At 31.2% G+C, this 15,389-nt stretch overlaps 1 protein-coding gene across 5 annotated transcripts in view; it reads left to right on the forward strand.

Annotated features, from left to right (window-relative positions):
• LOC129800777 (zwei Ig domain protein zig-8) overlaps positions 1-15,389 on the forward strand; it is a 167,370-nt gene that overhangs the window by 132,138 nt on the left and 19,843 nt on the right. For all 5 annotated transcript variants that reach the window (XM_055845409.1, XM_055845410.1, XM_055845411.1 and 2 more), the window contains exons 6-8: positions 4,988-5,107; positions 9,623-9,722; positions 9,956-10,056. In XM_055845409.1, the coding sequence (XP_055701384.1) occupies positions 4,988-5,107; positions 9,623-9,722; positions 9,956-10,056 (321 nt within the window). The remainder of the gene's footprint in view (positions 1-4,987; positions 5,108-9,622; positions 9,723-9,955; positions 10,057-15,389) is intronic.

A 15,389-nucleotide genomic window follows, 5' to 3' on the forward strand; every position in this document is an offset into this window, starting at 1 on the left:
TTCATTCCATCAGGCAGAAAAGTGTCGCTATAAAAATTTTATTACATCTCAATACGTTCACCCTGTTGCAAGTCACACGCAAGGAAACTCACTTTGAACAATTCATGAGAAGGAAAAAAAATCCAACAGTCGGGAATTGAATCAGAGTCCTAAGGAATTGCCACATCGGAAAAGCTGTCTGCTTCTATACAGATTATTGTGCGAGATCTGAGTTGTATCGCCCTTTAATCGTGCTTAGATTTTGCTCAAACTGAAGCTTTCTCGTGTGGTTGCTGTAGGGTAACTTCCATCAAGTCTTAGGGGAGGATGGGAATATTTGCGACAGGGCACTAAATAATCTGGAAGTTCATAACCCTTTCATTTAAGCAGGGAATCGACAAATCGATGCCGATTTATCTCTAATGAAATTACCTGACAATTTACCAGAAAGCTACATAGGTCATGTAAGCTAATTTACTAAAAGTCGGACACACTGAAAGTCGGACTATAATACGCGACTTAAGCGCATTAACTACGTGTGAGGTTAAACTGTTTTTTAAGTATTCGCCTTTTCAAATTTTATCCTAAACTTTTTCTAAATAAAAACCAAAAAACAATTTAAATAAAAACTATTAAAATTAAGATTTTTATATAAATTTTGAATAAAATTTTTGAAAATAGCAGAAATTCAAATGTTTTTGTACTTAAGCCACCTTTCATAAAAGCTTTCGAACCAAAGCCAAGCCAACAAACCTATTCGAAAATCCTAAAATACAAGTTCATATACCCGTCGCTTTATCGCTGATTGTTCTACCATTTCCAATTTTGATATTCGTGACACTTCAATCGTCAATAATGTCAACATTGTATAAACGTTTGCTGGAAAAAATGTGAATTTTTGTGTAGTTTTGTGGAATTTCAGGATGGTACAACGTTTAAATTGCAATTTTATTAAGATAAATATCCTTTTCATAAACTTGCTCACTTTTGTGTAACTCGTTGGTTGAAACGTTCGAAGTTCCAACGGGTTTTTATGTAAGTTCTCTCTGATTTACCTTCGAATCGGTAAAGGAAAAACCTCAACCGGAGACAGCTCTCATATCTGGCAGGTTATTACTGCACTGAGAGAAATCCGAAAAAGTTAAAATAACATTCCGGAAATGTTTATTTTATCTTGCAGTATTGATCCGAAATCGGTGTAAATGTTATGCTTTTTACGTGTACTAAGGGTTAAAGTTACACTTTTTCATGTTAATTTTACCCTTAAAATGGTGTAAAATTAACATAAAAAATGTTGATATATTTTTACACCTAAGAAGTGTTAAAGTTATGAGGAAAAAAAGTTAATCGCACCCCAGTTTTTCTCAGTGATGAACGAGAGGATTCAAATTCACCCTCTCCCCGCTCCTCCCGTACCCCACCAAATTGTTCACGCGTCGTACGATGTTTTTCGTTTTTGGACAAGTTTTAGAGATTGCCTAGACGAATATTCGGCCACGAAAATCCCGTTGAATTATTCCTAATAAACGTTTTTCGTTTTCAAAGGTTAAAAGGCTCTATAAAGAGTATTTATCAACCGAATGGTATCAGGTTTGGGCTCGTTGGAAAGGTCTTGGAATTCGTGATAAGCCTAAACCGATTCCAATTAAAATAATAATATTTAGCGATTTATAAATCGCTTCAAATCGGTTATGATTCGGTAAACGGTAAATTATGCGAATACTTTTGAGAAATAGCATTTAAGTCACGAGTTCAAGCACTTCGTAAAGCCTGGGATGCTTTACTACCCATTTTGTATATTCTTAAATCAATTTATCTATCAATTTAAGTAATAATAATAAAGCAATTCTTTTGGACTTATAATTTAGGCTCCCCCTTAAATAGATTATATTCTTACAAGATTATCACATTTTCCGATTAAAATTTGAATGAGATTCACATTTATCGACAAATGAGCATTCCAAAGTATACAGTAAAAAAGATTAGCAGGATTATCGTTAGTTTGTTTTTTTTACCATGATTATTCTTGTAAATTTACTCAAATATGTATTTCAGCAAAACACGTAATCTGAAAATGTGTAATTTGAATTTTATGTAATGGTAAAATGTGTAATCAACTGTGAATGATTACACAGTTGTGTACATTTTCTTACATATTTCGTGTAAAATTGCACATTTTTGAGACAAAATGTGTACAAATTACACAATTTTCAGATAAAATGTGTACAAATCATACAAAAGTGTACACGATTACATATTTATGTAAAATTTACAATGAAAATCATGGTAAAGCAGCTGAAAATGTTTTACTGTGTACGATTTATGTCCTTTAAATCCCCTAATACTTAAAATTTGATCTATTTTTGTTAATTGGGTAAACTTGGCCCACAAAAACTGATTAAATTGACTTATCACTGCACAAATGGGTCCACTTCATTATCAGTATATTTGTCAAACAATAAATATTAGGGGAAAGCGCGCTACCTTCGGACGATTCAGGCTTCGCACAAATCATTTTTTTTTTCAATGTGTTATAAATTAATTTGGACCATTATAATATTATATTTCAATAACTAGTCTAATGCCTCATATTATCAGAAAAGAGCTATGTGTGAAATCCATAAGGAACATAGAGAAAAAATTGAATTGTCCGAAGCTTGAGTCGTCCAAAAGTAGCGCGCTTTCCCCTACGCACAATTCAAATGCTTAATTGCATATTAGAGACAATGTATATAAAATGCAATAAAATTTTAATGAATGAGTGTGATACCAGGAGGATATTAACTAATTATATACAATATTTATTTTTACATATCTAAACTCTTCTAATGAAATACAACAACTACAATGATTCCTATTTTATTGATATGTGAGCTTTTTCCACGGGAAAAATAGCAAATGAACCATAAAATAATAATACTACCCTTTAGTGATATTTGAAAATGAAATAGTCATAAAATAGCTTTTGAAAACACATATTTGTTATAGAAAACATCGTATTATTTCAGTTTAATGTGTATTTTATTGTATGGCGCAAATGTTAAAATTTGTAAAAAAAATTGTTCTATGGTCAAAAACAATATAAAAAGGGGTGTGTAAAAATAATTGAAATAGAGTTCAACAAAATGAAAGTCTGTTTTTTTGGCTCTATTTTTTCAATATGATTTTTTTCACTATTATTTAACAAACAGACTTTTTTTTAAATTCACAGCAAATAAACAAGAGGTAGACAAATGGGTGAAAACTTTTATATTTCATTCAATTGATAAAAAAATCGCATATTTGCAATAATCGCAATAATTTATCTGTATGGATGCGATATGTTAAAAGGCCTGTGTTTGATTTCTCTTCAATGCCACTAAATGAATAGAAACAATTTTTATTTCACTCAAAAGTTTGGCATTTATTTATGGCAATGAATTTGATTATACAGCATGAAAGCTCTCAAATGTAAGCTCATATTTAATTTGAAATAAATATATTATCGTTAAAAAAAATACTTTTTGGGTATTTTTACAAAACAATTTTTGTAAGAGGGATAGAATATTTTGAATGAGAAAAAAAACATTTAAATTAAAATATCCATTGAATCACTTAAGCTCCTTCAATAATTTCAAATGTATTTTAACCGTCACTTTGTAATGCATTCACAATCCTCCAAAGCACCTGTGAAACTTTATTGTATTTTCCAAATGAATACACCACAAATAGACACTTTATTTTATGCCATGCATTTGCAGAAAAGCTCACACCATTTCTCATGAAGTTCCGCAAAATGCACTAAAAAAACCTTTCCCTGTAGATGATTTTGAATTTAGAATAATATCCTTTTTATGGAATGTAGAAGCACTTCATTTTAATGATTAATTCATTCGTTTTTTAAATGATTAAATTAAACAACTCATGTGATTTATTTATTAAAGTATTTCTTTGGTGATGAATAATGATGATAATTATGAGAGTATTTTGAAATAATGAGAATTATCATGGGAATGATAATAGGAATATCATGTACAGGTGCAAGATCCAGAAGAAAGCATAAAGCACATTATTATACTAAAATCTTCATTAGTTTATCATTCCGAGACTTGTGTCTAGAAAGACTCGTACATTCACTGAGATAAATCCGAAAAAGTTAAAATAACATTCCGGAAATGTTAATTTTACCCTGCAGTATTGATCCAAAACCGGTATAAATATTACCCTTTTTAGGTATAATTGGGGCTAAAAGTTACACTTTTCATGATAATTTTACCCTTAAAAAAGGTGTAAAATTAATATTAAAAAATGTTGATATATTTTTACACCTAAAAAGTGTTAAAATTATGAGGAAAAAAAAGTTAATCGCATCCTCTCGTTTTCTCAGTGTTCAGTATGAACTATTACCCATTTTATTTATTTCATTTTGAATATTCTATTTTTAACTATCAATAAAATATAAATAATTGCAAATGGCATTAGTACTTTCCTGACGCCATATTGCAAATGGAACAATTATGTTAAACATTAACCACAATGTGGTTTGTATATTGACCCTCTTTGAACATAAATGCATAAAGTTCTGCAATTTCGTACACCTGAAATAATTGTGCAAATTAACACAACTATTTAGCCACTGGATAATACGTCAACCGCAAAATTCATTACCCTTCCCCATGGTATTTCTCTCGCAGAAAAAAAAAGACTTTGGATGCTCAGAGATTTTATGTCTCATTTTTTATATGCTTTGAGGGGCAGAAATTAGATTTTTTTCTTCATCGTTCGTTATTTAATGAAATTGGGAGTGTGAAAATGCAGGAGTAAAAGCTTGTCCCATTAGTGATTTGCTATCTAGTAAAAAGCTTGACAAGTCTCGCCAAGTGGGAGGGACGTAATGAAATTTTCCCTATTACATTCCTTTAATTCTAATTTGCTCGTATCTGAAAGCTCTCAAAATTGCTATAATTTGGATTTTTTATTATTTCTCCATTTTATGCTTTTCTTTCCATGAATGGCACTTGTGAAACAGAACTGAGAGCCACAGTACTTGGACCATCTGATCTCTATGTAAAGTCGGGAAGCACCATTCGAATTGTTTGCCGAATACCACAAGGACCACATGATCTGGGCAATGTGTTTTGGTACAAAGGTGAGTACTTGAAGAGATATTTGCAAAACCCGGCTGACCATGAGTTTAATCTAAATTGATCAGAGAGGGAATCTGGGAATCACTATCTATTATTACTTCACTTTTAGAAAGAAGTGATTTTTTTTTTATTTTATTGACAAATGACTAGTCCCCGGCGAGTGGCCTTCAAAGTTGAAGCCAATTTCTTACTTTCACATACAAATGCATATGGGAATTTTTCTGTACTCGTGATCGTTATGCTAAATATTTAAAAAGTGAGAAGTTTTTCTGTATTATAAGATACCTTTCCGTATGGAGGGATAAATATACTAAATTTTTTGTTTAAATAAATTTTTTCCTTGGAGCACTGTAAGCTGAGTCCGAGATCAATTCGGGAATTGGCTTCAAATAGCTCCATATAAAAAGGCCAACTTGCCAGGCGCTTGACAAATGATGACCACTTTACGGTTTCTAGTCATTGTTAAGTAGTCTTTTCTCAAAATTGTATTGGTATTTAATCCTAAACCTTTTCCCTCATTTCATTTAAAATGGAAATATATGTTCAAATCAATCCAAAATGGCTTGTATACGTTGTCCTGATCGAAAATATTGCAATATCTTCTGAGGGGTAAGCCATAAACATTTTTAGTACACGACTGTTCTAAATTAATTTGTTGTAGAAATTTTGTATTTTACAAAAATGTATATAAACGAGTAAATAGATGCAAATTAGTAAGTATTTACATTAACACTAGTTAAATATTTGCATATTTTTTGTATTTTTTTTTTTTTTGAAATATAAACATTAAATCTTTTAGTACACTTACCGTGCAAACAGACGAAATTTCCACGGGAATTCCCACGAGCAAATGGTAAATTTGCTATACAAGCGCCCTCTGCAAAAGTGCACGAAACTGCCCGAATGTCTTGAAATATTTTGAATTTCAAATGGAAATTTTCCGTTGGAGGGTGAAATATTCAATTTTCTAAAATGGAAAAAAGCTATCTCGCTCGAGATAGCTTTTTGCTTCCGGAGAATTCCGAAAATTTAATTTGGAGTGTTTTTAAGCAAATAATACATGAAAAAACATGTAAAATCTCCTGTAGTGATCAAAACATTGATTTTAAAAGCAAATTTGAAATCGAATAATAATACTATAATAATTTTGAAAGGATTAGTGTTTCTGGATTAAATTAAATATTCATCAATAACATTTCAGAAGAGGTTTAAATGATTGGAAAGGCAGATTCAAAATTTATCTTTTTCAATAAATCCCATTATTAAAAAATGTAAAGAATATAATAATGTAGATAAGGAAATACAAAGAATAGTAAGAACTATCGAAGTTCACTGATAAAAATTATAGCCAGAAACCATATAAACTGCCTTTTCGGATATAAAATATTACTTCAATATTTTTTATTGTTTTCTTTTTTTTGGAAATAAAATTTTAAAATATTTTACAGTCTTCTTGTTTTTTAAAACAATTTGTATTCAATTATTATACAATTAACTAATTTTTGTAAACATCTCTGTTCCGAATGAATTGACTGCTTGGTCACCCAGGGATATTTTATACATTTTCTTCTAACACTTGATAAAATTTTAAATTATCAGCACTACAATTAAACGAAAATTAATCAATAGGTCCTATCAGCAAAGATATCCAAAGCCTGTCGTTGATTTATCCACTTTAATTGGGGGTTTTTGACAAGATATTTACGCTATAACAACGTTTCTAATCATTTCTCGAGAAATTTTAAAAGATTTTCCATGAAATGTATTAATAGATAATATTACTAATATCCTTGTGGTATAATAAAGCCACTTTAATAAAATAAAGTACGTAAAATATCTTCTAAATACACATTCCGTTATTTATATTCGGAAAAAACAAAATTTGAAATTCAAATCTTCGGAGCATTTTTGTGTTGCGCTTGAAGTCCACCAGAGGCGCATAGAGCGGATGGTAAAAATTTGACAGTTCAATATGGGAATTTCCATCCGGAATTCCCATCCGGAATGGAAAATCTCATGGGAATTCCCGTGGGAATTCCGTCTGTTTACACGGTTAAAGGAATTTCGAAGAAAATTTGAAAATGATCTGTCTTTACGAAAAACCTCTTTCTCTGAAGCATCACCATGAAACTCTGATGTTATCTCTACAATAATCCGAAGTATTTTCATGCAATGCCTACTCTGAAAAAATGTTTTGTCAAATTAACAAGAAATGTTTGTTAAAAGGATATTCTTCCATACAGAATATGGAAAAGTTTTGTCCAATCGGCGGCCAACTGGATTTTGTTAAAAGTTTGTCAAAAGGATGATTTTTTAATATAAAACGCAAGAAACAGTTTTGTTAAATTGCTAAATAACATCCTTTTAACAAAATTTCAACAAAATCCATTTGTTCGTTTAACAAAACATTTTTTCAGAGTACTAATTTTGCTCAATTTATGTGATAGTCCATCTAAAGTTTCATTAAAATTACTACAATTTCGGTCTCGACTCTATGAAAATATAAGGTAAAGTACCCTCTAGTCCGCCGGTTCCTCAACTCGGCCAGTTGAATCATTTCTATGAAATTTTCACTGATTTACGTTATATATAATATAATACACCTTATAATGTTAAATCGGTAAGACCATATTATAACAAATCTAAGTAAATTGAATAAATAGTCGCACTGGCCGAGTTGAGAAACCGGCCGACTACAGGGTACTTTACCTTATTTAGGACAAAGATTTTCGTTTTTCAAGTCGAAAAATACTTCGTAATTATTTATAAGTACTTACTTCCCTCCTCCTGTTCTAAAATCTCATAATCTTTTAATTCGAAATTTCTTCACTGTTTTTTAATACTCAACGCTCCTTATAAATTATCTTGTTCTAAAATTACTTTCTTGTAACACACTATCACTTTCTTATACGAAATTGAAAATTTTCTGTATACACAAGAATATTCCTTGTTTTTTATATGAGTTATGCAGAACTTCACGTAGGCTGTCATCTTTCTTGTTCTAAATCTCAGTAATTATTAAATCCAGAATTGAGACTTTTCAAAACAGAAATATTCATTCGATGCTTTTTAAGAATTCACGCTCTTTCTCTTATTCTAAAACTTTGTTACTTTTTGAAACTAAATTGAAAATTTTCAACACAAGGAATATTATACACATTTTTAGTACTTTACGGGGTACATACCCCGCTTCCTTATTCCATAAATTCCGAAAATTTAAATTTAATTTAGTTTAGTTTAGTTAGTACGGAGTTTATCCTCTCTTCTTGTTCTAAAATTTCGTAACTCATCAAAATACAATTGAGAAATTTTGACAGAAACAATTTTTTGGGTTTTAGTACTTCATGGAGTTCAATCTTTCCTTTTGTTCTAGAACTCTGTGAGTTAATTATCGAAAATTGAAAAATAATCAACTATCGGCTTTTTGCCACACCAAATGCCCCATTTCTTTCTTCTACTAAAAGTACTAAATACAAAAAATATCAAATGAACAATTTCTTATTGAATATATTAAATAAATGAATATTGAATCGTCATCATCATCATTTTCAACCGTTTATCCTTGTTGGAGTCGCAGGTCCATGGCATCCAGGTTGGCAACCCACACCTATCGATCTTCCACCAGTTCAGGAGGATCTTCGGGTTTGATCTCAAGGTGCTCCAAGGCAAAATTCTGAATATGATTCAGCCACTGACCTAGGTCTGCCCCGAGGTCGACGCCTCCTCAAAATAATGGCTTGCTAAATATTGAATCCATCACTAATAAATGTGTACCAAAACTCCGACATGTTTTTAGTACAAGTCAGGTGATATCGTCGGTTCCGAAGAAGACTACTGTAAGTCCAAAATGTAAACTTTACAGGAAATAGGTTTAAAGTTTGACAGCTAAAATTTATTTTCATTGATTTCACTGCAATTAGTATACTTTTAGCTTTTGAAACTATTTTATCATACTTACGCATTGAATATCTTCTAGTTAACACTACTTTTAAATTAATTATACCAAAATTGTGGGCAAAAAACTCAATAATTGGGCGCGCTGATTTTAAGTTTTTTTCTTGTAACTTTTGCAGAAATATCTTAATCAACATAAAATTTTGTGGGGATATAGATCTATGATTTCTGCATCTAATGATACCATCTTTTTATACTATTGTAAGTAGACTTACAATAGTCTTCTTCGGAACCGACGATATGTCAAATAATCAATTTAAAAATTAAAAGAAATTAGGAAAAAATTTACTGACGCTGATTATAATTGTCAGGAGCTTTTTTTTGAGTAATTTTTCAAAAGAAAATAAGAATTGGTTTTCCGTGTTACAAAATGTAAACCGTTTACACTTGGTCAGCCGGGAAATGTAAGTTTTAGTGTCACAAATGGTGTTTTTGTTCAATTAACAAAGTTAATCAGTTTAATTGAATACCATCTCTTTGTATATTCAATCTCACTATTTGATGAGTGTATGCTCAGGCAAATGAACCTCCAACGTCATCTAAAACAATTATTCAATAACTAGGTGCTGAATTGCTACAAGCAACACATGCAAATGAAGTTTATGCTGACAAAACCCAAAGAATAACAATAGACTCTGATTGGGTTGATGGATTGACTTCCAGGTAACTATCCCCAACAATGCACAAGAGCTTTTCACTTTCTCTCCACCGCACATGAAAATTCCTTTCAAATACTTCCCCAGAACTTGTATTTCACTCCTAAGCCTCAACATCAACAAACAACCCTTCTCAGATCACCCCCAAAAGCTCACCCAAAAGCTCCTATCAAGATTCACAATGGTTTCTAAATAATTCCAAACATATGCTGAATTGTAAGCAATATTCCTCCTTTCCAGATTAATCATCCAAATGGCTGTGCCCAGCGACACGGGAAATTATTCTTGTGTCCCCACAAGCGTTGCTAAACCCGGAAGTGTTTATGTGCACGTAATTATTGGTGAGTGATTTAATGAAGTGTTTCAAATTCCCATTTGCAGACTCATCACATTATTTCTGCACACGTTAGCACCATCCATGGGAAAAGACATCATTTTAGTGTTTGATATAGTTCAAATTTACAAAGTCATGACAGTTAAATTCAAACGGCTACACAAATAATCCATTAAATTAATTACTCATACAGTTAGAATTAAAATATTTGGAGCAATTTGTAGTACTAATCTGATTGATATTATAGTACATAATTCCAGTAAATTAGCAGTATTTGTGCATGGCTTTTCTGTTCAAAGGACAAACTAGAGCTCCATAAACCTTGCTCATAATTATGGTTGGGGACATGCAGAATCATTTTCAAAAGAAATATTTAATTAAGTGGTTTGGTCAAATACCCAATTTAAAATGATCAACAGGATGTAATAGGATTTTTATTTTAATCCTTATTGAATTGAAAATGCTACTGATATCAGGCTATATATACCACTGCGGCTAAATTGCAACTTACAATAAGTCCAGATAAGCTTTTGGTAGCTGAGATTCTTTACATGTGACCCCAAAATGCGTGCTACTCGGAATGCGTGAAAATTCGATTTTGAGTTGAATTTTGGGGGTAAAGAAACGCGTCGAACACTGAGAAAAATCCGAAAAAGTTAAAATAACATTCCAGAAATGTTAATTTTACTCTGCAGTATTGATCCAAAATCGGTGTAAATATTACACTTTTTAGGTGTATTGGGGGTTAAAGTTACCCTTTTTCATGTTAATTTTACCCTTAAAAAGGTGTAAAATTAACATTAAAAAATGTTGATATATTTTTACACCTAAAAAGTGTTAAAGTTATGAGGAAAAAAAGTTAATCGCACCCTCTTTTTTTCTCAGTGAATCAATGTTATCCGTTTCTTCTACCAAGAATAGGTTTCTCGAAGTGATTCTTTACCCCCAAAATATATACAATTATTTTTATATTATTACAAATTATTACGTAAAGTTTACCTTTTTATCACCTTAAAATTTCGAAGTTGTTAACAAAATGTTACTGGTGTATGTCTGACGGGTTTAAATGCATAAAGTGCAAAGTTAAGAGAAGATATTGTGAGAAAATTTATACGACAGTTCCTTGTGATAGGTACTTCTTCAACACTTATTCAATTTATATGAAAAATCTTCCGATCATACCCAAGCAACAAAATCTTATAATCCTTGACTCCATTATATTTTCAATTAAACACTTTTTATGCTTTTTATTTTACGTCCGCTCTCTTAGGCGTCCAGTTCAAGTCTGATAGTCGCTCGTTTTTCGTCCATGTTCATCTGTCCCAATTGCCCTCTCGCGGCAATTGTTGTAAGTATCGTCCGTCCCGTCGGTTGACCACACTATAGTGTACAAATGGGGTCATGAATACGTTTTTCACACGTCTTTCAAACTACTTGGGGCAGCCCAAAGGCACCTAACAGTCACGTTTTTACCTCAATCTTAATCTTACGCTATTTTACCTGAAATAATTACGTAAGAACTTAGCGAGTAAGATAACGTCAGACTTTCGAAAGTTTTACTTACATGCATTTCTCGAAGTAAATTTTACACTAGTGAAATGTAAACATTTACAATTTCGATTGCAACTCCATTTTGCAGTTGATGATTTGCAGCTAAAATAACATTTCCTTGACCAAGAATTACATGCTATATTGAAATAAATATCCTACGTTTTTTTTTATTATTTGGGAAATATCTCAATAATTTTACCTGTGAAAAACGATTATTTTTTTTTGTAAAAAAGTTATTGTAACGAAAGTATCGATGAAAATTCAAACGGAAAATGTCACTAGTGAATCCTTAATATTAATACGGAAAGACTATAAAATCCCGCAATGACTAATTGGTAATAATTATTACTCTAAAAGAACATGAAATGATGATTCTATTATTCAGTTCATTTAATTCAACTAAATCAGCTGTATTATTAAAAACGTCATCACTTGGTAAATGGAGAAAAACACATGATTAAAGCGAAAGTTACCATGTGGTAATTTTGTAGCAATAATTACCTCAGTATGACTTAAATGTTATTCTTTATTTCGAAAGTATGACTCAATAATTAGTATAGAGTGGTGAGGCTATTTCGAGCTGTGGAACTACATTGATATACGATTATTCGTATGCTAAAGGAAACTTAACCTCACCATAATTTAATTTAGTTTTACAATTCGTCGGTTCCGAAGAAGATTATTGTAAGTCCAAAATGTAAACTTTACAGGAAAGACGTTTAAAGTTTGACAGCTAAAATTTATTTTCATTAATTTCACTGCAATTAGTATAATTTCAGCTTTTGAAACTATTTTATCATACTTACGCATTGAATATCTTCTAGTTAACATTACTTTTAAATTAATTATAGCAAAATTGTGGGCAAAAAACTCAATAATTGGGCGCGCTGATTTTAAGTTTTTTTCTTGTAACTTTTGCAGGAATATCTTAATCAACATAAAATATTGTGGGGATATAGATCTAAGGTTTCTGCATCCAATGATACCATCTTTTTATACTATTGCAAGTAGACTTACAATAGTCTTCTTCGGAACCGACGAATTGCCTTGTATAGCTAATTGACATTACGTTAAAACCCAGTTTCTTTTACAAATGTGCGAAAAGTCATATATCAATATAGCCCCACAGCTCAAAGTAGCCCCACCTCCCCCTATGACCATATGATAAAATAACGTTATGCTGACTTCATTTTGCTTCTTGGGTACTACTCACGACTTTCCTCAAATTCTTCAAAATAAATGAATATTTTTGTTATTGATAACTTTTAAAGTTTCTTATGATAGGAATATTTAAACTGTTCCAAGTACTGATAAAGTTTTCAAAGAATATTTACCATTGAATGTGTAGTGTGTTAGTGCCCCTATGTAGGGTACTATAAGTCTCTGACTTTCTATATAAAGTTTTATTAAGCAATCCCCTATTTTGTCCATTCTTTCCAACACTCTTTTGCAATTTCTTAATAAAGTATCACAAAGTACTTCTTAAAGTAAATTGTCTACGATTTTAAGCGTGAAAGAAAGTTTCACCTGACGTCTTCGTTGTTAAGTTCAGAGCTTGGAACACAAAAGGATTTCCTCCAGATTAATTTACCAAATAACACGAATTGTTTACAGCAAATGGAAACAACTTCAGAGAATTACCAATATTAACCTTTCTCAATTTAATTCTGTAAATCAGTAGAACAGGAATGCAAGGAGAATTTTAGAACTCAACAAAGAGATTATTGAATCACTAAATTTGATGTGTTTATCGAATTACTAGAAATATGGGGTATTTTTGGTTTGGGGGAGTTTTGGTTATAAATATAATGTAGTTTTTGAAGGAAAATCCATCTAGCACCAGGAACATTTCTCATTGAGCTCGTTGTTTATGGGGTTTGTGTGCCAAAGGGACAAATATTTACTTTGTAATATGAATCCAGACCAGATGAATTGCCACTTCCTTTGCTTTCGTCTTAGAGGATATTCTTCTCATGCTTAACACGATAACAAGTCACATAACATACTAATTGGTGATACGATCTTGATGCTATTTTGCCACTTCTCACATTTACTTCTCTCAGGAAGTACAATCCGGAAATTCTCAAAAGCATCAAACCAAGAGCTCGGTAAATGTGTGTACACAGGTTTATGAGGCATCCGTTCCATTGGAAATTATTTGTTAAGTATTTGGATTAAGGAAATGCTATGGGTAATGTACTTTGTGAAGAACAGAAAGCTCTCTCTTGTTCCATTCATACAGAATTCAATAAATACCTTTTGCTGAGATTTCTGCATTTTTGCTGCCTACGGCGAATTTTCAGCATATTAATGAAGCACAAACATTGTACAAAAAAAAATGCTCTTGATAAGCCTAGATAAGTTTATCTTAGGTGAGATTCTTAATGTGAATCAAATCGAAATATCTACAAAATCCATTTAAAGCTGAAATTTGTTTAATTCGTTTAATGGAAATTTGTTTAAAGTTTGAAAAGGATGAGATTTTCGGGATTTCATTTAGAAAATGGAAATCTTTTTCTTCCACAAGAGGGCGTTCTTTTCTCCCGTGATTGGCGCTGGCAACTGTTCCCAAAGTTCTGATGTTTTCAAAATAGATTTACAATTTTCGAAAAAATATTCTGTATCTAAAAGTAATTCAAAATTAAGCAATTACGTTTAAAAGTGAGCTTTCTAAAGTGATTGACCGTTGACCTTTCATATTTCAAAATGGCGATTTTTCCGGTCATAAGTGCCTATGACTGGAATATCCGCCTAAGCTACTTCCAAAACATATCTAACGGCGTTATCACACTTGCACATTAAAATTTTAATGTGATTCACATTAAATGTCGCTTATGATCGTCCAAATATGTTACTTGTGGCTTTGAGTCACTTAATATTTCGAGTTTTCTATTTATTGATAAAGAAGTGGACTTGGCCTGCAAAAATAAGTTTAAATTCACCTAAAGCATAAATATTTTTCACATTAAAAAATTAAAGAGAAAATCGCATTAATTTTTCGCATTAATGATATAAATCAATTTATATCAAATTTTGCGGGCCAAGTCTACCTTTTTATCAACAAATAGATCAAATTTTGAATATAAAATGATTCAAACACACAAATTACACATTTGGACTTTCACCAGCGACAATTAATGTGAATCATATTAAAATTTTAATGTGCAAGTGTGATAACACAGTAAAACAATTAAAATTCCAACGGTAAATTTTAAGAAATAAAAAGACGTGATTCAAAAAGACTAGGAGAAGGTAGGAGGGTCACCGAAGTCCGAAAGTCGTTATCTTTTACCGTTTAAGCTCCATAACGGTGACAAATTGAAAAAAGCGGATAATACCCAGCGAACACAATTACCTTACAAAAGCAGCTTATTTACTGAATCTATCAGCAAAAATATACTGACAGCGGTGTCCCAAAAACAAAAACAATTTTTTCAACTATAGAAAGTTATTTTGTCTCCTATAGTCCGAAAAATTAGTTTTATTTTTGGGACACCGATGTCCCATTCGTGCTTAAAGGTTTACATTTTTTTTCGTTTTTAGTTATTTAAATTTTCAGGGTTAGGGTAAATTAAGCTAATTCAAAACCTGCTCCAATGGAAATTTTTCGCTACTTCAAATGGAAACGTCATTATTTTCATTATAAATACAGTACTAAATTATTATATTTATATATTTTCTATACCACAGTTTCATTATTTAGTTAATTTTGTTCCAAATAAAACTAAAATCCATTCATATTTACATATTTTAATTTGTTAATTTCTCAGAAAAATTAAAAGTGTACCT

Source organism: Phlebotomus papatasi, chromosome 2, assembly GCF_024763615.1.
Source record: "Phlebotomus papatasi isolate M1 chromosome 2, Ppap_2.1, whole genome shotgun sequence".
Taxonomy (NCBI): domain Eukaryota; kingdom Metazoa; phylum Arthropoda; class Insecta; order Diptera; family Psychodidae; genus Phlebotomus; species Phlebotomus papatasi.